Source organism: Macaca nemestrina, chromosome 6, assembly GCF_043159975.1.
Source record: "Macaca nemestrina isolate mMacNem1 chromosome 6, mMacNem.hap1, whole genome shotgun sequence".
Taxonomy (NCBI): domain Eukaryota; kingdom Metazoa; phylum Chordata; class Mammalia; order Primates; family Cercopithecidae; genus Macaca; species Macaca nemestrina.
The window spans coordinates 2883169-2905538 of NC_092130.1; the positions used below are offsets into that span (position 1 = coordinate 2883169).

At 46.4% G+C, this 22370-nt stretch overlaps 1 protein-coding gene across 2 annotated transcripts; it reads right to left on the bottom strand.

Annotated features, from left to right (window-relative positions):
• Nucleotides 1–306: 306 nt before the first annotated feature.
• LOC105484018 (zinc finger protein 354B) lies at nucleotides 307–20696 on the bottom strand. 2 transcript variants are annotated; one of them, XM_011745162.2, is made up of 5 exons: nucleotides 20529–20696; nucleotides 19604–19686; nucleotides 13848–13974; nucleotides 13153–13248; nucleotides 307–1889 (listed from the first exon to the last, which is right to left on the bottom strand). In XM_011745162.2, the coding sequence occupies exons 2-5, from the start codon at nucleotides 19634–19636 to the stop codon at nucleotides 307–309; spliced, it is 1839 nt and encodes a 612-aa protein (XP_011743464.2). In that variant the 5' UTR covers nucleotides 19637–19686; nucleotides 20529–20696. The 2 variants fall into 2 exon arrangements, with proteins under 2 accessions (XP_011743464.2, XP_070954121.1); XM_071098020.1 differs by lacking the exons at nucleotides 19604–19686; nucleotides 20529–20696 and adding an exon at nucleotides 17831–19573.
• Nucleotides 20697–22370: the final 1674 nt, after the last annotated feature.

Below are 22370 nucleotides of genomic sequence, written 5' to 3' on the forward strand. Positions count from 1 at the left end.
AATTCAGCACCTCCACACCCAGACTGTTCTCATTTTTGCATGTCATAGATAGCATATATTATATAGAGAGATTTCTAAACATACCTTTTATCTTACAAATGGCCAATTTCAATGTCTGCAACAGTGAACTGTCTTGGGATATTTTAAAAACTGACAAGCATAAAAGCTTTCCCGATAGTTATTATATAGCTAAAGTTTATTCTTAAAACTTAGTATCTGGTGAGAAGTACACGTTTTCTCATAGTCATTATATTTAATAAATCACTCTCAAGCACGTATTCTCTGATGAGCTTTGGTTTAAGGTTTTCACACATGCATATCGGCTTTTAAGGAGTCCTCTTCAGTATGAATTTTATAATGATTCATGAGGGATGACCTCTGGCTAAAGAGTTTCCCACATGCATTACATTCATAAGGTTTCTCTCCAGTATGAATTCTTTGATGTGCAATAAGTGATGAGCTTTGTCTAAAAGTTTTTCCACATGTATTACACTTAAAGGGTTTTTCTCCTGTATGAATCCTCTGATGTTGAATCAGAGCTGCACTTTGGCCAAAAGACATCCCACATTCTACACATCGATATGGTTTCTCTCCAGTATGAATTCTCTGGTGATTACTAAGCGATGAGTTACACCTGAAAGTTTTCCCACACTCATTACATTTATAGGGTCTTTCTCCAGTATGCATTCTCTGATGTTGAATGAGAGCTGAACTCTGTCTGAAGGCTTTTCCACATACTTTACATTTACAGGGTTTCTCTCCGGTATGAATTCGCTCATGAATAATAAGTGTTGAGTGGGAACTTAAGGCTTTACCACATTCATTACAAGTATACAATTTCTCTCCAGTATGAATTATTCGGTGTCTATTAAGTCGTGAAATAGAAGTAAAGCCTTTCCCACATTCATTGCATCGATAGGGCTTTTCTCCAGTGTGAATTCTTTCATGTTGAATAAGAGATGCACTCTGGCTGAAGGCTCTCCCACATTCACTACATTTGAAAGGTTTCTCTCCTGTGTGAATTCTCTGATGATAACGAAGGGATGAGCTAGACTTAAAGGTGTTGCCACATTCATTACATAAGTAGGACTTCTTTCTGAGATGAATTTTCTGACTTCCAGAAAGGGATGTGCTGCAACTAGATGCCTTCCTACCTGGATTATATTTATTAGGATTTCCTTGAGCATGGATTTTTTGATGTATAAAAAGGCCTGACCTTCGGCTGAAGGATTTACCACATTCTTTACATCTATAGCATTTCTCCACAGTATGGGTTCTTAGATGCTTACAAAGGGATGCACTATGGCTGAAGGCTTTCCCACATTCTTTACATATATAGGGTTTCTCTCCTGTGTGAGTTCTTTGATGCTGAATCAGAGCAGAACTTTGGCTGAAAGCTTTTAAACATTCTTTACATTTAAATAATTTTTCTCCAGTGTGGTTTTTCTGATGTTTACGAAGGGATGAATTGTGAATGAAGGATTTTTCACATGTACTGCATTTATAGCGTTTCTCTGCTGTTTTGATTTTTGATTGGTTAAGTAAATTTGAATTCTGCTTGAAACTATTTCTTTGTATTTCACATTTTGATGGAGTTTTTTCTCTAGCAAATCTCTGTTGCTTAATGAAGACTGATTTCAGGTAGAAGTTTTGGCCAAATTCAACATTTTTATGGCTTCTATCTACAGTAAGGATTTTTGTATGGGCAACTGAAAATATTTGTAAATTTTCATTTTTGTCCTGCTGTTTCTTTAATTTCTCTTCATATATGCAAGGTCTTTCTGGTATGAAGTTCCAGGGTTCAACCCTTTTCAGTCTTTTCCTCATCTGCTCCTGAAATGAATCCTGAGTTTGAGTTGACTTTGTCATTTTAGGTGTGCTCTTACATCCTGAAGAAAGAAAAAAAGAAAGCAACAGCCCATGATTCATGTGATAGACTGAGACTAAATGTGTAGAAGGGATTAATGATATCTCAGTAAGGGTTTGCTATATGACTAAAAGAGGACAAAATTTTTAAAAACACTATATAAAATAATGGATGACAGCTGAACTGCTAAGTGAACAAATGAATAAGGCAAACTCATTTAAGACAGGTGAATGTGTAAGAGTGACCAAGAGAATGGAGCAGAGGGATCAGAGAAGGAGGAGGCATATGAATTTAGGAAATATAATCTGGTACCCAAAGCCTATGATGGTCTCATATATTACCCCATTCCTGTAATTATTTATACTCCTGAATGTCTTCCCTCCTTTTCCTACATTCCAAACTCCTTTGTATCCCTCAGATTCAGTTCAAATGTTAACTCCTCTGTGTACCTTTTCCTAACTTTGAGTTCCAACAACTCACTCCCCTTATTATAGCACTTATTATAGTACATTAAATGCATATAAGGAATAATATACATCTAGAGATGCTGAGAAAATGTTCAACAAAATTCAGCACCACAGACAATAAAAACACTCAAGCAAAAATGAACTGAGGGATACTTCCTCAATATGATAAAATACATAGACCTTTGTCCTAAAGCTAGTACCTACTAAATACACTAGAGGTATTTCTGCAATGCTCAAGAACAAGGCAAAGACACCCATTATTTTCCCTACAATTTAACACTGTACTAGACATATTAACCAATGCAATCAGGCAATATAAATCAATTACATATGAGTAAAGAGAAAGTAAAACTACCTCTACTTGCAGATAATATAATACTAAAAAGTCCAGAGAATGGATCAAGACCATCCTGGCCAACATAATGAAACCCCATCTCTACTAAAAATACAAAAATTATCTGGGCATTGTGGCGCACACCTGTAATCCTAGCTACTCGGGAGGCAGAGGCAGGAGAATTGTTTGAACCTGGGAGGTGGAGGCTGCAGTGAGCCGAGATTGTGCCTGGGTGACAGAGCGAGACTCCATCTCAAAAAAACAGTCCAGCGAATGAATGATAAAACTCACTCAGTGAAGTAGCTGGATATAAAATTGACACATTAAAATCAATAGCCTTAACTTATACTAAGAATCAGAGTAGTAAATTTATAAGTAATATGAAAAACCTATACAAGGGAAATTTTATACCAGTCTTGAATGACATATCTGATGAATGACATTAAAGTACATCTGAACAAATAATCACTTCTCCTATTCTTGGATGTAATAACATTATAAAAATGTCAGTGCATTAAGACAAGATGTAGATAAGGATTTCTCAACCTCAGATGACATTTTGGGCTAATTTTTTAGTTGTGTGGATAGTATGGGCTGCCCTGTGCATTGTGGAATGTTTAGCAACATACTTGATCTCCACCCAACAGAAATCAGTAGCACCTGCCCCTCACAATTCCTCCCTCCAGGACTGTGACAAGCAAAAATCTTTCAAGACATTGACAAATGACAAATGACAAAATCAGTCCTGGTAGATAATCATTGGAACAGATGAAACAGAAATAATCATGAATTGGCACCTGGTAGATAATCACTAGATAATCACTGGAACAGATGAAACAGAAATGATCATGAATTGGCCGGGTGTGGTGGCTCACACCTGTAATCCCAGCACTTTGGGAGGCTGAGGCAGGTGGATTACCTGAGGTCAGGAGTTTGAGACCTGCCTGGAAAACATGGTGAAACCCCATCTATACTAAAAATAATGAATATTAGCTGGGCGTGGTGGCGGGCGCCTGTAATGCTAACAACTCGGGAGGCTGAGGCAGGAAAATCACTTGAACCTAGTGGGCAGAGGTTGCAGTGAGCCAAGATCATGCCATTGCACTCCAGCCTGGGTAACAAGAGCAAAACTGCATCTCAAAAAAAAAAAAAAAAAAATTGACCATGAGTTGACAACTGCTGAAATTGGGTGATGGGCTAGGTATAGTGGCTTCTCCCTGTAATCCCAGCAATTTGGGAGGCCAAGGAGAGCCCACGAGTTCGAGATCAGCCTGCGCAATACAGTAACATCAAACAAACAAACAAGCAAAATAAATTAGCTGGGCACAGTGGCACTCGTCTGCAGTCCTAGCTACACAAAAGGCTGACACAGGAGGATCACTTGAGCCCAGGAGGCTACAATAAGCCACGATTATGTAATTCCATCCAGCCGGGGTGACAAAGTAAGAGACCCTATCGTTAAAAAAAAAAAAAAGAGAAAAGAAACAGAAAAAGAGGCCAGCGCGGTGGCTCATACCTGTAATCCCAAAACTTTGGGAGGCCGAGGCAGGCAGATCATGAGGGTCAAGAGATCGAGGCCATCCTGACCAACATAGTGAAACCCCGTCTCTACTGAAAATACAAAAATTAGCTGGGTGTGGTGGCATGCCCCTGTAGTCCCAGCTATTCAAGAGGCTGAGGCAGGAGAATCGCTTGAACCCAAGAGGCAGAGGTTGCAGTGAGCCAAGATGGCTCCACTGCACTCAAGCCTGGCAAGAGAGTGAGACTCTTAAAAAATAAAATAAAATAAAATAAAAAAAAGAAAAGAAAGAAATTGGATGATGAATACATGGGAAGTCATATTATATTACTTTATGACGGAGTCTCGTTTTGTCGCCCAGGCTGGAGTACAGTGGTGTGATCTCACCTCACTGCAACCTCCACCTCCCAGGTTCACGCCATCCTCTCACCTCAGCCTCCCTAGTAGCTGGGACTACAAGCACCCACCACTATGCCCGGCTAATTTTGTTTCTGTATTTTTAGTAGAGATGGGGTTTCACCGTGTTAGCCAGGATGGTCTCAATCTCCTGACCTCGTGATCCACCCGCCTTGGCCTCCCGAAGTGCTGGGATTACAGGCGTGAGCCACCATGCCCAGCCTATTCTACTTTCATATATGCTCGAACTTTTCTACAACAAAACTAAAAATGAAGTTTTCTTCCACTTTCTGTCCTTCCTTGTAACAGGAGTGAGTGGGTTAATCTTTTTCCTTTTATAGCCCATACCTACTAAGAAAGATGTAATTTTAAAACTCTGGTTTCTGGGCCGGGCATGGCAGCTCATGCCTGTAATCCTAGCACTTTGGGAGGCCGATGCGGGCGGATCATGGGAGGTCAGGAGTTCAAGGCCATCCTGATCAACATGTTGAAACCCTGTCTCTTCTAAAACACAAAAATTAGCCGGGCATGATGGCGGATGCCTGTAATCCCAGCTACTTGGGAGGCTGAGACAGGAGAATGGCTTGAACCTGGGAAATGGTGATTGCAGTGAGCCAATATTGGGCCACCGCACTCCAGCCTGAGCAGCTGAGCAAGACTCTGTCTCAAAAAAAATACAAAAACAACAACAACAACAACAACAACAAAACCTCTCATTTCTGCAAAGAAATCAGCACACAGGCTGGGCACAGCGGCTCCCATCTGTAATCCTAGCACTTTGGGAGGCCAAGGCAGGCAGATCTCTTAAGGTCAGAAGTTTGAGACCAGCCTAGCCAACATGGTGAAACCCCATCTCTACTAAACACAAAAATTAGTTGTGTGTGGTGGCACACGCCTGTAATCCCAGCTACTCGGGAGGCTGAGAGGAAGAATCACTTGAACCTGGGAGGCAGAGGCTGAAATGAGCCGAGATGGCACCACTGCACTCTAGCCTGGGCAACAGAGCGAGACTCCAGCTCAAAAAAAAAAAAAGCAGCACACACAGACAAGGTCCTAAAATATACATACTTTAAAAACATACTTTCAGCTGGGTGTAGTGGCTCACACCCATAATCTCAGCACTTTGGGAGGCCAAGGCAAGTGCATCATTTGAGGTCAGGAGTTCGAGACCAGCCTGACCAATATGGTGAAACCCCATCTCTACTAAAAATACAAAATTAGCCAGGTGTGGTAGTGCATGCCTGTAATCCCAGCTACTTGGGAGGCTAAGGCAGGAGAATCACGTGAACCCAAGAAGCAGAGGTTGCAGTGAGCCAAGATTGTGCCTCCCGCCTGGGTAACAGGAGCAAAACTCCATCTCAAAAACAAACAAACAAACAACAAAAAAAAACTTCCAAGTGGAAAATTTAAATATTTATCAAATGACAAAATGTATGTTTCTTTCTTTCTTTCCAGAGCAGGAGTGGAAGTTTATTTTAAAAGGCTTTAGAACAGAAAAGAAAGGCAAGTATGCTTGGAAGAGACCTAAATGGGCACTGAGGTTAAGTGCCATAAAATGTACATTTAAAGAGTAAATAACAAAGCCTTCTGGGGAGCTGAAGATAATGATGGATGTGTGACAAGCAACCTATCAAAATCTCTTCCCCAAATGATAAGAATTAACGTCATAACTGTGACTTTCATGCAAGACCTCATCCTCAGTATGCTACCCAGTAGACATCAGTAGCACTCCCCATCAAAACTCCAGATGGTGGCATACAACATACATACTTGAAGACAGAAAATGCCAAAAGGGCAAAATAAATGTAAGGTAAAAGAAAAAGTGGATGTCAGGGAAGATGGTAGACTAGGAAGCACCAAGGTTCTATCTATCCACCTAGACAACTGAGCTGTCAGAATCTGTCTGATACAACTATTTTGAAACTCTGGAAACTATTTGAAGGCTTGTAAGCTTCTAGGGGAAGGCCTGGCCAGTTGAGTGAAATTAATTTCAGTTGGCAGCAGCTACCCATCTCCAATCTCTAAATCTCCTGGCTTCAAGCCGTACTAGCATCCCTAGATTGGCCTTTGGTGGCCAAAGTGGCAATAAAGACCTTGTTCTCCAATAACGGGGATCTGGGTTCTGACTGCAAATTACTGCTTTAAGTCACGGAGATGCAGACACAAATCCAGGCTGCCATTTTTGCAATCCCCACTGACCTGATGTGGCTTCCAGAGGATTTAAGGAACAGTACCCACTTTTTTCCTCTTCTGTTCCCCTTTTTCTGCTTTGGGGAATCAGACATTTAAGGATAAGGACATTTGGCATGGTGGCTCACACCTGTAACCCCAGCACTTTGGAAGGCCGAGGTGGGCGGATCACTTGAGGTCAGGAGTTCGAGACCAGCCTGGCCAACATGCAGAAATCTTGTCTCTACTAAAAACATAAAAATTAGCCAGGTGTGGTGGCAGGTCCCTGTAATCCCAGCTACTCAGGAGGCTGAGGCAGAAGAATCGCTTAAACCCAAAAGGTGGAGGTTGCAGTAAGCTGAGATTGCGCCCCTGCACTCCAGCCTGGGCAGCAGAGCAAGACTCCATCTCAAAAACAAAACAAAACAAAACAAAAAGCAACTGCACACATGGGGAATTTAGAAAGTCACTGCACAAGGCCAGGGAAGACGTGGGCTCAGAAAAAAATGTGAGAAGACCTACAGTTTATACTTCAGGCTAATTCCTGGACTAGTGCCACCCTATAGCAACAAGAAAACAAAAACCAAACCAAAACAAAACCCAGCAAATCTTATGGAAGTGGGAAGATCTAATCCTGAGTTACAACATTGTAAGACAAAAAAAAAAAAAAAAAAAAGGCATAAAAAAATAGGAAAGTATGGTTCAGTCAACAGAACAAAATAAACAGAAAACATCTGTGGAGAAGACCAGATGGTGGCATGCGACACAAAGACAACTATCATGAAGATGCTCAGAGCTAAAGGGAAACATGAACGACTCACGGAAATGATGAACAAATCCAACTATCAATACAAAGAAAACAACAAGAAACCAAAAGGAAATTCTAGGATTTCAAAGTATAACAACCGAAATGAAAATTTCACTAGGGAAATTCAAAAGGTTTAAGCAGGCCATAGGGAAAATCAACAAACTTTAAGATAGGACAATTAAAATTACTTGAGTCTAAGGAAGAAAAAGAAGAAAATATTTGAAAAGTGAGCAGAACTTAAGGGCCATGTAGGGATGCCATCAAGCAGGCCGAAATATGCATCGTCCTGGGACCCTAGCATGACCACAGCAGCCCTGCCTAGGCTCCGGGCCAGTAGCACTCTGTACTTCCCCAGGTCAGAGCTCCCAAAGGGAGAGGCAGGCTGCTACTTCTGCTGTGCCACAGCCCTCACTGCTGTTGCCCTCAGGCTCTGGAGGGTGCACAGTGATTAGGGACTGGAACAGAACTCCAAGAAGAACACAGCCTCCCCACAAAAAGTGGCCAGACTGCTTCCCACACAGGTCTCCATTTCCACTTCTCCTCACTGGACAGGGTCCCCCTGACCTGGGACTCCAGCACAACCATCAAGCCTACCTGAATGCTTCAGTTGGAGGTGGCTCTGCCTTTCTCTGAGGAGGAAATGTGAGAACCCACAGCCCCTCCACCACTGTAGCTGAAATGGTACCACTATCCACCCTTGGCTTGGGGAAGGAACCCAGGGCCCGGTCGCTACGCTGGTACCTCTGGTACACCACAGCCACCACGTGGAGATGAGCCCAGTCTCTCTACCTTGTGAGCTCCCATACCCAACTCCTCACCAGGCAGGGACCCTGGCTTTGGACAGCAGAACAGCCGTCCCTCCCCTGGCTGAGTACTCCCACTGGTAGCGGCTCTGTGCTTCCCTGAGGAAGGGCTCCCAGAGGCAACTGATAGCCCCTATGCCACTGCCACAGCGGCAGTCCTGCACCTGCTGCCCTCGGTCTGGGGAAGAAACAGTGAAGCCTTCACTTGCGCTTCCAGCATGCCACAGTCACCATACGGACGGGAGCTCAGTCTCCTCTCCCTGTGAGCACTAATCCCTGACTCTTCACCAGGCAGATCCCCCACCTCAGGCCAGCAGTGCAGCCACCTCACCCCTCGGTTGAAGATTCCCAGTAGCAGTGGCTCCATGTTTCTGAGGTGGAACTGACAGAGGCAATCGGAAGTCCCTCTGTCGCTGCCACTGCAGTGCTATTGCCCTTGCTACCCTTGGACTGGGGAAGGAACAAAAACCCTGAGTACTTTAGCTGTACCTCCAGGAAGCTGCAGTTGCCATAAGCAGCAGTCCGTCTGTCTTGCTGGTGACCTCCCTTCCCCTGCCAGCTCCTCCTGTTCCTCCCCAGGCAGGGCCTCCCTCCCCATCTTGGGCACCGGGCAGCCACCCACCCTGGGCCAACTGCACTGATGGACAGTGGTTCTGCATCTCTTTAGGGTAGAGAGGCCCACAGACAAGTGAAGGGCTCTCTGTCACAACCACCGCCAACCAAGTCCCTTCCCCTGTTGCCTCCAAGCTAGGGAGGGAACATAAACCGAGATCACCCCAGAGCTGTGGTGGGCAGCCTGGCAGTGCCAAGCTGAGATGTGCAGCCAGCACTCAAGCGGGAGAGGAGCCCACATTTTCAGAGCACTGAGGGACCTATAATCCCAGCATTTTGGGAGGCTGACATGGGAGGATTGCTTGAGGCCAAGAGTTCAAAAACAGCCTGGGCAGCATAGCAAGACCTCCATCTCTACAAACACAAGTAAAATGAAACAGGGCTTACAAGATGGTGGCCACACTTCCATCTTGTAACAGTCACTTTTTAAAACCATTCCAGGCCACGTCATAAGGGCTGCTGCGAAGCCCCACAGCATTCTGTGCGAATGAGGAAAAGACAGTCCTCCCCGCATGCGGCCGCAGCTCCGGCAAACCTTGCTGAGCACCCTCCGCTCACCACCCCGCACAGTTCAGCCTGCCCAGGATGGCTTCTCGCAGTAAGGAAACAAAGCAGGCCGGGCGTGGCGGCTCACACCTGTAATCCCAGCCCTTTGGGAGGCTGAGGCGGACAGATCACTTGGGGTCAGTTCGAGACCAGCCTGACCAACGTGGCAAAACCCAGTCTCTACTGAAAAAAAAGCCAGAAATTAGCCCGGCATGGTGGTGTGCGCCTGTAATCCCAGCTACTTGAGAGACTGAAGCACAAGAATCGCTTGAACCTGGGAGGAGGGCGCTGCAGTGAGCTGAGATCACGCCAATGCACTCCAGCCTGGGCCACAGAGCAAGAGTCCAGCTCAAAAGAAAGTAACTTTGTACAAGTACATTTTGAGGCCACTGGAGGTTCCAGAGAATCCTATCACTGGGAGCGCAAGTTTTTCCATCACTGGCTGTTCAAAGGGTAGGTTTTTGTCTAAAATATTTTCTATTTTAAAGTTACATAAACACAGACAGGGTCTATGTTACCAAGGTTGGTCTCGAAACTCCTGAGCTCAAGTGATCCTCCCACCTCGGCCTCCCAAAGTGCCGGAATTACAGGCATGAGCCACCACACCCAGCCTACAGGTTGAGTGTTTGGTTTGAGCTAGAGTTAATAATCTGAGATAATTCCAGGAACATCCCAGTCCTTCAACCAAGCTCTCAATGAAGTGAGCTCTCATGGGAAAAGGAAGCTGTCCTGAGGCAATCTTAGTCCAGGCATACAGGAGCCCCACCAGGGGTGCAGCAGAGATGCAAGCACATGTCAGCACCCTAGGAATGCCATCTGACTTCCATCTGACAAGAGGAGGAAGAAGGTCATCCCACCAAGAGGAACTGGGCAGAAAACAGCTCTGACGTCCTTCCTTACTCAATAAACTGCTCACGGTTTTCCCGCAGGGCCATCCTCCCGAATCTGAAAAGGGACTGACTGACAACACTACCAGGTGCCCGGCATCCCTCTGGACAGCTCTGGACTCCAGTCATATTTTCAGTCTGTTAATACTTCTCTCTAGAGGAAAGACTTACTCAGCCATCAGATGCTCCCCAGTTAAGGGGGAAAGGAACAATTCTTTCTTCTCTTCCTCATCTTCCACACCAGATTCAGCCCACACATAATGGCCAGACTGACGCCCCTCTTAAATCTTACCTGGTTCCCTGCTGCTTGCATTCCGCTTACTTTGTGGTGGCCTCTGGCAGTTCATTAAATTTTAATTTAATAAAAAATTAAATAATAAATTAATTTAATAAAAATTAATTTAATAAAAAATTAGTGTATTTCTATCAAAGGAGATTAAAAACACAAGTGTGGTTCCCCTATTAAAAAAAAAAAAGTTCAAGCTATCATCACGAGGAAGCTCTCCCCAGCACAGGGCCATGGGGACCAAGGCTGCCCTGCAGCTCCTCACTGTAACTTGTTTTTCTTCACAGTTGCCCCAAACTGGAAACAAATGTCACACAACACAAATGTCCTTCCACGAGTGCGTAAACTGTGGTACATCTGTGCAATGGAATTCTAGTCAAGAGCAAAAAGGAATGAAATTTTGATATTTGTAACAACTAGGGAAAATCTTTTATTATTATCATTATTATTTTTTTTTGAGACGGAATCTCGCTCTGTCGCCCAGGCTGGAGTGCAGTGGCACGATCTCGGCTCACTACAAGCTCCGCCTCCTGGGTTCACGCCATTATCCTGCCTCAGCCTCCCGAGTAGCTGGTACTACAGGCACCCACCACCACGCCCAGCTAATTTTTTTTGTATTTTTAGTAGAGACGGGGTTTCACCATGTTAGCCAGGATGGTCTTGATCTCCTGACCTTGTGATCCAACCGCCTCAGCCTCCCAAAGTGCTGGGATCACAGGCATGAGCCACTGTGCCCGGCCATGAACCCCATTTGTTAGGCCTGGGGCAATTCTTCAGTCCTTTGATCCCAGGTCCTTCCTCAGGGAAGCCTTTGCTGGCGCCAACTGCCTGCTCTGCACTCTCAAAGCACCAAGTGTCTTTCCCACGTGGTCCTCACTGGAACGTGTCCTTCTGTGCCTTGTGTGCAATGAGTGTGTTCACCTTGTCCCCTACTAGATCGTGCACTCCAGAAGCGCAAGACCTGCATCCCTTTTTCTGCCCAGTGCTACACAAGGGACAACAAAGCTGTGGGCGAGGGTTCAACCTCGATCCCCCAGAGCCAGAGTCGCCCCAGCTCAACCGCTCTCAGTCCCCCAACCGCTCTCAGTCCCCCAACCGCTCTCAGTCCCCCAACCGCACTCAGTCCCCCAACCGCTCTCAGTCCCCCAACCGCGCTCAGTCCCCCACTGCCACAATGGCCCCTCCCCATTTCTCTCCTCTGATTACTTCTCGGGCTCTGTCAGATTCCTCCTGCTTAAGCACCTCACAAATGCTGTTTCCTGAAATTCGGGCCTCCACCCGGCCAGCTCCAGGTTTCCAATGCCCCTGTCACGCTGATGGCTCCCTGACCTCTCTTGAGTCTCGGCCGTGTCACTTACACACCTGCCCACCAGCGATCTCCACCCGACTACTTCACTCACATCTCACGTGAGATCCATCACACACACACCTGCTCCTGTGCCCTGATCACATGGGCACCTCCTCCTCCCCCCTCACAAACTCACGGCAAGTGCCGACATCCAGACCCTCCCACCTCCTGCCTCCCTCCATGACTGCAATGACTCTGCAAGGCTTCCCGCCTCTAGTTTTGCCTCACTTTCAATCACAATACTCCCAAAGTGACCATCTGTATTAAGTTCGAATCACATGGCAACGTCATGAATATGTTCTCTTTGTGAAAATTTAAAACATTACATGTAAATAACATCTCCTTTCATGGACCCATTCTCAATCCTCTTCCAAGTGTCACTAATGTCACCAGCTAAGGTGTGTCATCCTAACCTTTCTCTCCGGGCTTACGTGCACATGACACATACACATAATTTTCACTGAACATAGATGGTGGTGTCCTAACAATGCTCTGTAACTTGCTGGGAGCTCTGTCCACGTCCCTGGACTCTTGTTTTCAGGGTGGTGATGCTCGCCAGAGTAAGGACACGCCAGAGTAAGGACACGCCGCAGGTCCCTTAGCCGTTCTTACACTGATGGAGACTCAACTGTTTCTGATTCAGACCAACTTTTCTAAGATACCAAGAACCATACGATTCCCTGCCCAAATCCTTCAATTATTTCCAGTGCTCCATGGGACAGTTTCCACCTCTTAGAACTGTGCCAAAGCTCTTACCACGCGGCCCTTTCCCAGCTTTCTATTTCCTTCCTCACCTCCTCCTTTCCCAAATACACACTGAGCTTCAGCCAGAGTGATTATTTGAAATTCCTTAAATATACTATGTTTGCTGACTGAATACATGAAAATACAGCCCCATTCTAAAACAACAGGAAAGAATAAGAAAAGAGATTCTGAGAGATTCATGGGGAAGTGATTACAAGGGAGTAATCGTAGTGGGCTTCCCCTTCCCCACCCCTTCTTGAGGTCTGAGAATCCTCAAAGGAGTTTCCCGACCAACACTCCTACCTCCTCTCATTAACCAGACCGCTGTCTGCCGCGATTCCCGAGCACCTTGGGCCACCCACTTACCCAGAGAGGAGTCGCCAGAACTGTCTTTCTCCACCTTCCAGGGATCTTCTCCTTGCTGCAACAGGGAGATCACTTTCGGTTTGGTAAATGGGAGCCCTGCACGTAGACAAAAAAAAAAAGTCTTGGTCTTGGTTTTGACACAACAAAGCATGCCCTGATTACTAGGGTACCGTGGCTTTTCTATAGAAGGAATGTTGCATGTATAGATGTAATTAAAACTTATAAACTGGCATCTATAGAATGATGTATCAAGTAACTTTTTTTATAATGAGAAAACATCATATGATTCCCTTTTGAAGGTGAATTTTACAAGATTCATCTGACTGGAAAAGAGAAGTGGGAAAGGCAATGGTAGGTGGATGAAGAAGGATGAGGTAAGCCCTCTGCTGAGAGATGAGCAAACAAACCACAGAACAATCAAAGCAGGAAAATGCTACCTGAACTATGAGAGAATTTCTAATGTGAAATTGTGTAGCAGGAAGGGGATAATTATCAATACCCATCTGCCAATACACAGAACAATTCCATACTTATTAGGAGAAAGAAAGTTTTCAATGTTTATTTATAGAGATTTGATTTGTATAATACCTAAACTCAGCTCAAATTTTTCAGTGACCAACCACTATTATTCAGGGAAGGAGGTGCTGAGCTATCCCAATTTTCGAATTCTGTTTCTACAGGGGAAACTTCCTTACCCAGTGAGACCAGGTTCCTGTAGTTCTCCAGCATCACATCCCGGTACAAGTTTCTCTGAGAAGGAACCAGCTTTCTCCACTCATCCCGGGTAAAGAGCACGGCCACGTCCTCGAACGTCAGTGACACCTGTAAGGACAAGTCGTTCCAGCTCACCCAGGACCCCCCTCACAGAGTGGACGGGATGGCAGTGGGGAAGACAGGCTACCCGTGATAACAGTTCTGATACTATTCAAGCTTCTGAAGGTTCCAGATCATTCCTTTAATGAACAATTGGCCAGTAACAAATATATACTGAGCGGCACACAGCGAGATTCAGGCCTTGTGCAGCCACTGTAAGAGATGGGTAGAGGGATTACGGCCATTAGTGGGAGTCTTAATTAGAATAATCTTTTGTTGGCAATTTGATAATAGGTAAAAACTTAGAACTGTGTATAATCTTTAACTCACCAATTACTTTAAGAAACAGTGCACAAAAATACCAGCACAGGGATACTTATCATGGTGTTAGTAGCAAAAAAAACTGGTAACAACCTAAATACTCACTGATAGAGGCTGGGTTAAATAACTTATGGCACTACCTGTGTGCTGATTCAAGCGTGAAGATAATGATGAAAATCAGAATACCTCTCTTTTAGTGAATGCTTTACATGGGCCAGACACTATATTTAGAGCTTTATATTAATCATTAGCATATACCTTATCTAACCTTCACAATTACCTTATGAAAAAGATAGTTGTTGTTCCATTTTACATCAAAGAAAGCAAAGTCACTGAGAGGCTAAGAAATTTAAAGTTGGCTGGGTGTGGTGGCTCATGCCTATAATCCCAGCACTCTGGGAGGCAGAGGTGGGTGGATCACGAGGTCAAGAGATTCAGACCATCCTGGCCAACATGGTGAAACCCCATCTCTACTAAAAATAAAAACATTAGCCAGGCATGGTGGTGTGCACCTGTAGTCCCAGCTACTCGGGAGGCTGAGGCAGGAGAATGGCGTAAACCCAGGAGGCGGAGGTTGCAGCGATCCAAGATCACGCCACTGCACTCCAGCCTGGAAACCGAAAGAGACTCCATCTCAAAAAAGAAAAAGAAAATGTGTTTAAAGTCACACAGCCGTTCAGTGGTATAGCTGGGATTCCAATCCAGGCAGATGTCTTAGGCTCCATTCAAAAGTACTCTAAAACTGCCTCTCAAAATCTACCACATAGTTAATAAGATAATCTGCACAATGCACTTAAAATCATATCGGGCTCACATTAAAGGTTCAAATGTTAGCTATTATCACATTAATACAAATAGCAGGCAATCATTAGAGCTGATGGCATAAATTGCTATTTGTTGACATAAAAAGACACCCATGAAAATGTTACGTACAAAGTACGTTATGTATCACCGTTTCGTTATGTATCACCGTTTCGTTATGTATCACCGTTTCGTTATGTATCACCGTTTCGAGTTTGTCCTCATTCCAAAAAATGTTTCTGGCCGGGTGTGGTGGCTCATGCCTGTAATCCTAGCACTTTGGGAGGCCGAAGTGGGTGGATTACCTGAGCTCAGGAGTTCGAGACCAGCCTGGGCAACATGGTGAAACCCTGTCTCTACTAAAATACCAAAAATTAGCTGGGTGTGGTGGCAGGCGCCTGTAATCCCAGCTTCTCGGGAGGTTGAGGCAGGAGAACTGCTTGAACCCAGAAGACAGAACTTGCAGTGAGCCTAGATTGCGCCACTGCACTCCAGCCTGGGTGACAGAGTGAGACTCCCTCTCCAAAAAAAAAAAAAATTCTATATACATAGAAAATTATTGAGACATGCAATAAACTGAATGACAGTGATTATCTCCAGATGGTGGGGTTAAGGGTGATTTTATTTTCTGCTGTATATATGAAATACGTAGAGCATACAGTCATGTGTCACATTCGTGATGGAGGTACATTCTGAGAACACATTGTGAAGCCACTTCATCACTGTGCGAATATAAGAGACAAACCTGGGTAGAACGGCCTCCTACACACCCAGACTATATATATGGTACAGCCTATTGCTCCTAGGCTGCAAACCTGTGCCACAGGTTACCAAACTGAACACTGTAGGGAACGGTAAGCCAACGCTAAGTGTCTGTGTATGTAAATATACTTAAACATAGAAAAGTCATGGTATGTAAATATACTTAAACATAGAAAAGGCATGGTAAACTACAGTATAAAAGAGAAGAAATGGTACACCTGTATAGGGCACTTGCCATGAATGGAGCGTGCAGGAATGGAAGTTGCCTGGCTGAGTGAGCGGTGAGTGAATGTGCAACTTAGGACACTACTGTGCAAGACTGTAGACATTTTAAACACTGCACGCTTAGGCTACACTACATTTATTGTAGACATTTTAAACACTGTACGCTTAGGCTACGCTAAATTTATTTTTCAAAAGTTTTCTTTAACAACAAATTATCCTTAGCTTACTGTAACTTTTACTTTCTCAACTTGTTAATTTTTTCAAACTTTGACTCTTTGGTAGTAACACTTATCTTAAACACATTGTCTAGCTGTACAAAAATATTTTCTTTCTTTATATCCTTATTCTACAAGCTTTCTCCTATTTTAAAAGCTTTTATTTTTACTTTAAAAAATTTTTTGTTGTCCGGGCGCGGTGGCTCAAGCCTGTAATCCCAGCACTTTGGGAGGCCGAGACGGGCGGATCACGAGGTCAGGAGATCGAGACCATCCTGGCTAACACGGTGAAACCCCGTCTCTACTAAAAAAATACAAAAAAAAAACTAGCCGGGCGAGGTGGCGGGCGCCTGTAGTCCCAGCTACTCCGGAGGCTGAGGCAGGAGAATGGCGTAAACCCGGGAGGCGGAGCTTGCAGTGAGCTGAGATCCGGCCACTGCACTCCAGCCCGGGCTACAGAGCAAGACTCCGTCTCAAAAAAAAAAATAAATAAAAATAAAAAATTTTTTGTTAAAAACTAGGACATAAATATGCACATCAGTCTAGGCCTACAGAGGATCAGCATCATCAACACCACTGTCTTCCACCTCTACATCCTGTCCCACTGGAAGGGCTTCAGGGGCAATGGCACACATGCAGCTGTCACCTCCTAGGAGAACAAAGCTTTCTTCTGGATACCTCCTGAAGAACCTGCCTGAGGCTGTTACACTTAACTTTTTAAAAACAAGCAAAAGGAAGACACTGTAAAATAACAAGAACAGTACAACAGATACATAAACCAGCAACACAGTCAGATATTATCAAGTATTACGAACTGCACAGTTGCATATGTTGTATACTTTCATAGGACTGGCAGGCTGCACGGTAGGTCTGTTTATACCAGCATCACCACAAAACAGGAGCAAAGCCTTGCATTATAATGTGACAATGGCTACTAAGTCAATAGGAGACAGGAATCTTTCAGCTATGTTTTAAACTTAGGGGACTACTGTCACATTTATGGTCTTTCATTGACCAAAACATCATTACCAACACACGACTATATAAACATACACGTAAGTATGCACATATATATACACATGTATTCATAAACATAAATATATACATACATCTACAAATGTATATATATAAAGGTATTACTCTCTAAAGTTTAGACCATGACCCTGCATTATTTTTATGGTGAGAAAGAGCATCAAATTATTTGCATGTTGGGGAAGAGTACAAGAAATGATCTGTGTTCTCAAAGAATGTATGATCTGACTGGCAGACTAGAAAATGCATGAAATAATGTGAACAATGAAAAACAACTGTGTAGCTGGATAGGGCCCTGAGACAAGAACACAAGGTCCAGGGCAGCCAAGATCCCAGGTCATGTGCTTTGCTAGAGGTAGTAGCAGGATCATAACTCCAGTTTTCTAATTGTGAACTCTGTACTCTCTCATTGGTCTTAAAATTCCCTTCACTGATTTTGACACACAGGTCTACACATTACTGACACACGGGCAGCAAGAATGGACAGGAAGGATGCCACAGAGACTCACTCAAACACAGGGATGGAGAAGGTTCTGGTCAGGAGAGCAGCTTGCCTCTGTGGGAACAGAACAGGAATACCTTGAAGGACAGAGAGCATCTCAAATGCACAACAGCCTGTTCTGGCCACGCCCTCAGATCACACTCCACTGTGCTGGCTAGTCTAAAAGATAATGCTGCCAGGCGTGGTGGCTCACACCTTTAATCCCAGCACTCTGGGAGGCGGAGGCTGGTGGATCACGAGGTGAGGAGATTGAGGCCATCCTGGTCAACATGGCGAAACCCCGTCTCTACTAAAATACAAAAAAAAAATTAGCCAGGCATGGTAGCATGTGCCTGTAGTCCTAGCTACTCAGGGGGCTGAGGCAGGGGAATCACTTGAACCTGGAAGGCAGAGGTTGGAGTGAGCCGAGGTCATGTCACTGCACTCCACTCCAGCCAGGCAACAGAGCAAGACTGCCTCTCAAAAAACAAAAACAAAAGCAAGAGAATGCCAGACCGCAGAAGAACCCTGGTATCACGTGGCTGGATCTGCCCATACTCGGACAGACACACCACAGGAACGATTTACTGGGTGGTCCGAGGGAACGCAGAGCCAGATGCACTTGGACTGTGCTCAGGTTACTTAACTTTTCTGAGCCTCAGTTTCCTCACATGTAAAACAAGAATTGTAATTGTCGTGTTACTGTGAGAGTGAAGGAACAAATGTAAAGACCTCAGCTCACTCCCTGGTGTGCTAGACACTCAGTGGACACTATTATTGTTAGACAAAAAAATTAATAAAGAATAACATCTTCTGGGTCCGAAACACATTGTACAGCAGTTTCTATCAACATTAACATGAATATGAATATATTAATACGATAACGTCACTCTGCATCCATGACCACCACATACTGAGCAGTAACTACTCAGAGACCAGCCCTGATCCAAACACTTTCCATACACCAACTCATGTGATCCCTCATCTATGCTGGGAGGTGGGCACAGTTGTTATTCCCATTCTATAGGTGAGAAAACTGAGGCACAGAGAGGTGAAGCCCAAGGCCCACAAACAGCAACAGAGGAGATGGGTTAAAACGCTGCCACCCGGCTTGACAGCCCTACTTCCTAACTACCACATACACTACCTCTGCACTACTGATGTCCCATGAAACCCTTCCTGCGGCTATCTGAGGGGTCTCCTCTCTGTCCTGGGAGCCAAGTGACCACTCCAACTCTGTTCACTCTTGTCTCACCTAGAAAAGGTGGCCTCCTCATTCCCACTACACAAAAATGAAAACGGTCTACATCAGCTTTCAAGAGAGTGATACAAGCAAAGAATATGATTCACAAAGTTGAGAGAGAAAAAACTAAAAACTATGCATTGGAGAAGCCTGGGGAAAGGGTGGTGTTATGAGGATTGTCAGGGGTGAAAAGAAAAAGTATTTCTGCAAAGGCTAGGAAAGGAGACAAGGCTGAGTGAAGGAGGCAGGGATTTTTCCCAGGTGTGCACGTCTGTTCTGTCCCTAGTGATACAGAGACTTGTAGTATCTTACTTGTCAAATTAGTCACGCAATGGATTGAAATTTAGTGAACAAAATGTGTTAATTAAAAAAGAACCACTAGACATGGACGGGGAGGGCGGCAGGTCCTCCCTACAGAATCCACCACTCATGAGGGCGGACCAGCTCCTCCAAGGGAAAAGGACTTGGGCTCCATCCTGGCTGAAGATGGTCCCGGTGAAGAACTTCAGTCAGCGGGGAGAATCCACCCACGAGGATCTGGAAGGACAATGAGCTCACCTGGGCCCTCGCTTCCCGCCGCCCCGCAGCCATGTCCTCTCCGGGCTCTCCCCTGAGGACGGTGCAGTCTCCAGCAGGCAGATCTGAGAAGGAAAAGGGAGCCGGGAAGAAGCCCCTTATGCTTTCCAGCCCCGGAACCCGCAGCTCTGACACCCCGACTCCCGCCGAGAAAGACCCCGGGCGCCCGCACAGGGAGTCGGAGGAGCCGGGAGCCCGCGGACCGGAGCAGCGCCGGCCGCCGTCCAGGCCCAGGTCTCACGGGCTTGGGGCTCACGGAGGGGACGCCGGACCCGCAGCGGCAGCACGACCCGCCGAGCCCGCCAGGGCCAGGGCTGCCCCGCGCCGCTGAGTCCCTCGGCGCCAGCTGGCACTACCAGCACCCGCCGCACCGCTCGAGAAACTGAGGCAGCGCCGGGGCACCTGCTCCGTTCACGGCCCTGCGAGGCCGGCCGGGACTCCCACAGCCACGGCCCCGGGGACGACTTCCCTCCGCCTCACGCCTTTCCCACCGGTTCCTCTCTCTCCCGCCAAGGAATCCTCTCCTGACCGCACAGAAAGCGGCTTTGAAGAGGAAAGCGCTGCGTGTCCGGGGGCGGGAAGGGCGGCCGTCCCGGGGACGGACTCAGAAACCGGGGCCGGCTGCCTCCGCCCTGCGCTCGGGGTCCCGGCGCCCCGAGCCCCGAGTCCGCGAGGCCCCCACGGCGGGGCAGGGTGGGCCCGGGAGGAGACGCCGGCCCCTCGTTCACGGCCGGCGGCGGCGAGCCAGAGACAGGAGCATCGGCAGCGGTACCAGAGCCGCCCGCCAGGGGCGACAGTCCAGGTCCCCGCGCGGGGGCCGGTGACAGACGCGGGGGTGCCCACCCGCGCCCACAAAGGCCCTCGGAGCCCCGGCGGCCGCAGGCCCTCAGCCAGCCACGCCGCTCACCTCCCCAGAATCTGGCGTGCCCGGGCCGCGCCTCCCCGGCCGCACTCCGCAGGCGGGAGGCTCCAGAACCGCCCGGCCGAACTCCAGCCTCGTGACCCGGCTCCTCCGACGCCTGGGCGACCTCAGGCCCCGCGCCGCTCACCCGGCGGCGAGAGCTCCGGGCGCGCCTGGGACCTAGAGGAGCAGGGCGGCCGCGAAGGCCTCTGGGAAATGGAGTCCACCGGAGGACGCTGGCATCCCGGGAAGTGTAGTTCCACGCCTTTGGGGCGGGGTCGCGCTGAACTGTTAGGCGCCCAGACGCTACCGGAGGGCCCGGGTGAGCTGTAGGGTCCCAGGTTCCTGGTTCTTCGGAAGAGAAGGGGAGGTTCCCGGAGGGCAGTAACTTGCAACTCTGTGTCGGTGTGAATTTCAGGATGGCGCGGGCCGCACGAACACAACTGCTACACAGTTGGGAAAGGATCGTCTCCCGCAAAAGATGTTGACAAAGCTGGATTTCCACATGCAAAAGATGAACCTGTACCTAACCTTATACCATACGTAAAGATTAACTCAAGATTGATTAAAAACCTAAATGTGGGGCCAAAAATTTTTATAAACTACTAAAGTAAAAGGGAAAACGTAAGGATGTTGGAGATGGCAATGATTTCTTGAATATGTCGTCAGAAGCACAGATAACAGCAAAAATAGGCAAATGGGACTACATCAAACTTAAAAACTTTAGCTAATCAAAGGAAACAGGCAATCTACAGAATAGACGAAAATACTTACATAACATATATCTGATTTGAAATATATACTGGATTTATATGGAACTTTTACAACTCAACAACGACAAAACCAAAACCTGATTTTAAAATGGACAAACGACTTGAATAGGCAATTCTCCAATGAAGATATGCAAATGAGCAACAAGCATATAAAAAGATGGTAAGCATCTCTAGGTATAAGAGAAATATGAACGAACCCAAACTCAAGAAATCACTGCACCCCCATGAGGATGGCCACTATCAAAAGAATGTAAATTGGTACAATCATTACAGAAAATGGTATAGAGGTTCCTCAAAAAATTATAACTAGAGCTATATTAGGATACACCAATCCCACTTCTTTTTTTTTTTTTTTTTTTTTTTTTTTTGAGACGGAGTCTCGCTCTGTCGCCCAGGCTGGAGTGCAGTGGCGCGATCTCGGCTCACTGCAAGCTCCGCCTCCCGGGTTCCCGCCATTCTCCTGCCTCAGCCTCCCGAGTAGCTGGGACTACAGGCGCCGCCACCTCGCCCGGCTAATTTTTTTGTATTTTTAGTGGAGACGGGGTTTCATTGTGTTAGCCAGGATGGTCTCGATCTCCTGACCTCGTGATCCGCCCATCTCGGCCTCCCAAAGTGCTGGGATTACAGGCTTGAGCCACCGCGCCCGGCCAAATCCCACTTCTGGCTATAGATCCGGAGGAAATGAAACTCCACAGGATGCCTGCACTCCCGTAGCGGCAACATTATTCACCATGGCCAAGATAAGGAAACAACTATCTGTTGATGGATGAATAAAGGACATTGTTTTGTTTGTTTGAGAAGGAGTCTCACTCTGTCACCCAGGCTGGAGGGCAATGGCACAACCTCCGACTTCCAGGTTCAAGCAATTCTCCGCCTCAGCCTCCCAAGTAGCTGGGATTACAGGCACACACACCACCACGCCCGGCTAATTTTTGTATTTTTAATAGAGAGAGGATTTCACTATCTTGGCCAGGTTGGTCTTGAACTCCTGACCTCGTGATTCACCCTCCTAGGCCTCCCAAACTGCTGTGATTACAGGCGTGAGACACCGAGCCCAGCCGCAAATGTGTTTATA

Bases quoted from the DNA above. Each gene is read 5' to 3' on its own strand.
- LOC105484018 (XM_011745162.2), bottom strand. From the start codon at position 19,636: ATGGCTGCGGGGCGGCGGGAAGCGAGGGCCCAG. The intron at 13,975-19,603 runs GTGAGCTCATTG...TTGTCCTTACAG, and splicing joins GGCGGGAAGCGAGGGCCCAG to GTGTCACTGACGTTCGAGGA. The intron at 1,890-13,152 runs GTAAGTGGGTGG...TTCTTTCTTCAG, and splicing joins TTCTGGCGACTCCTCTCTGG to GATGTAAGAGCACACCTAAA.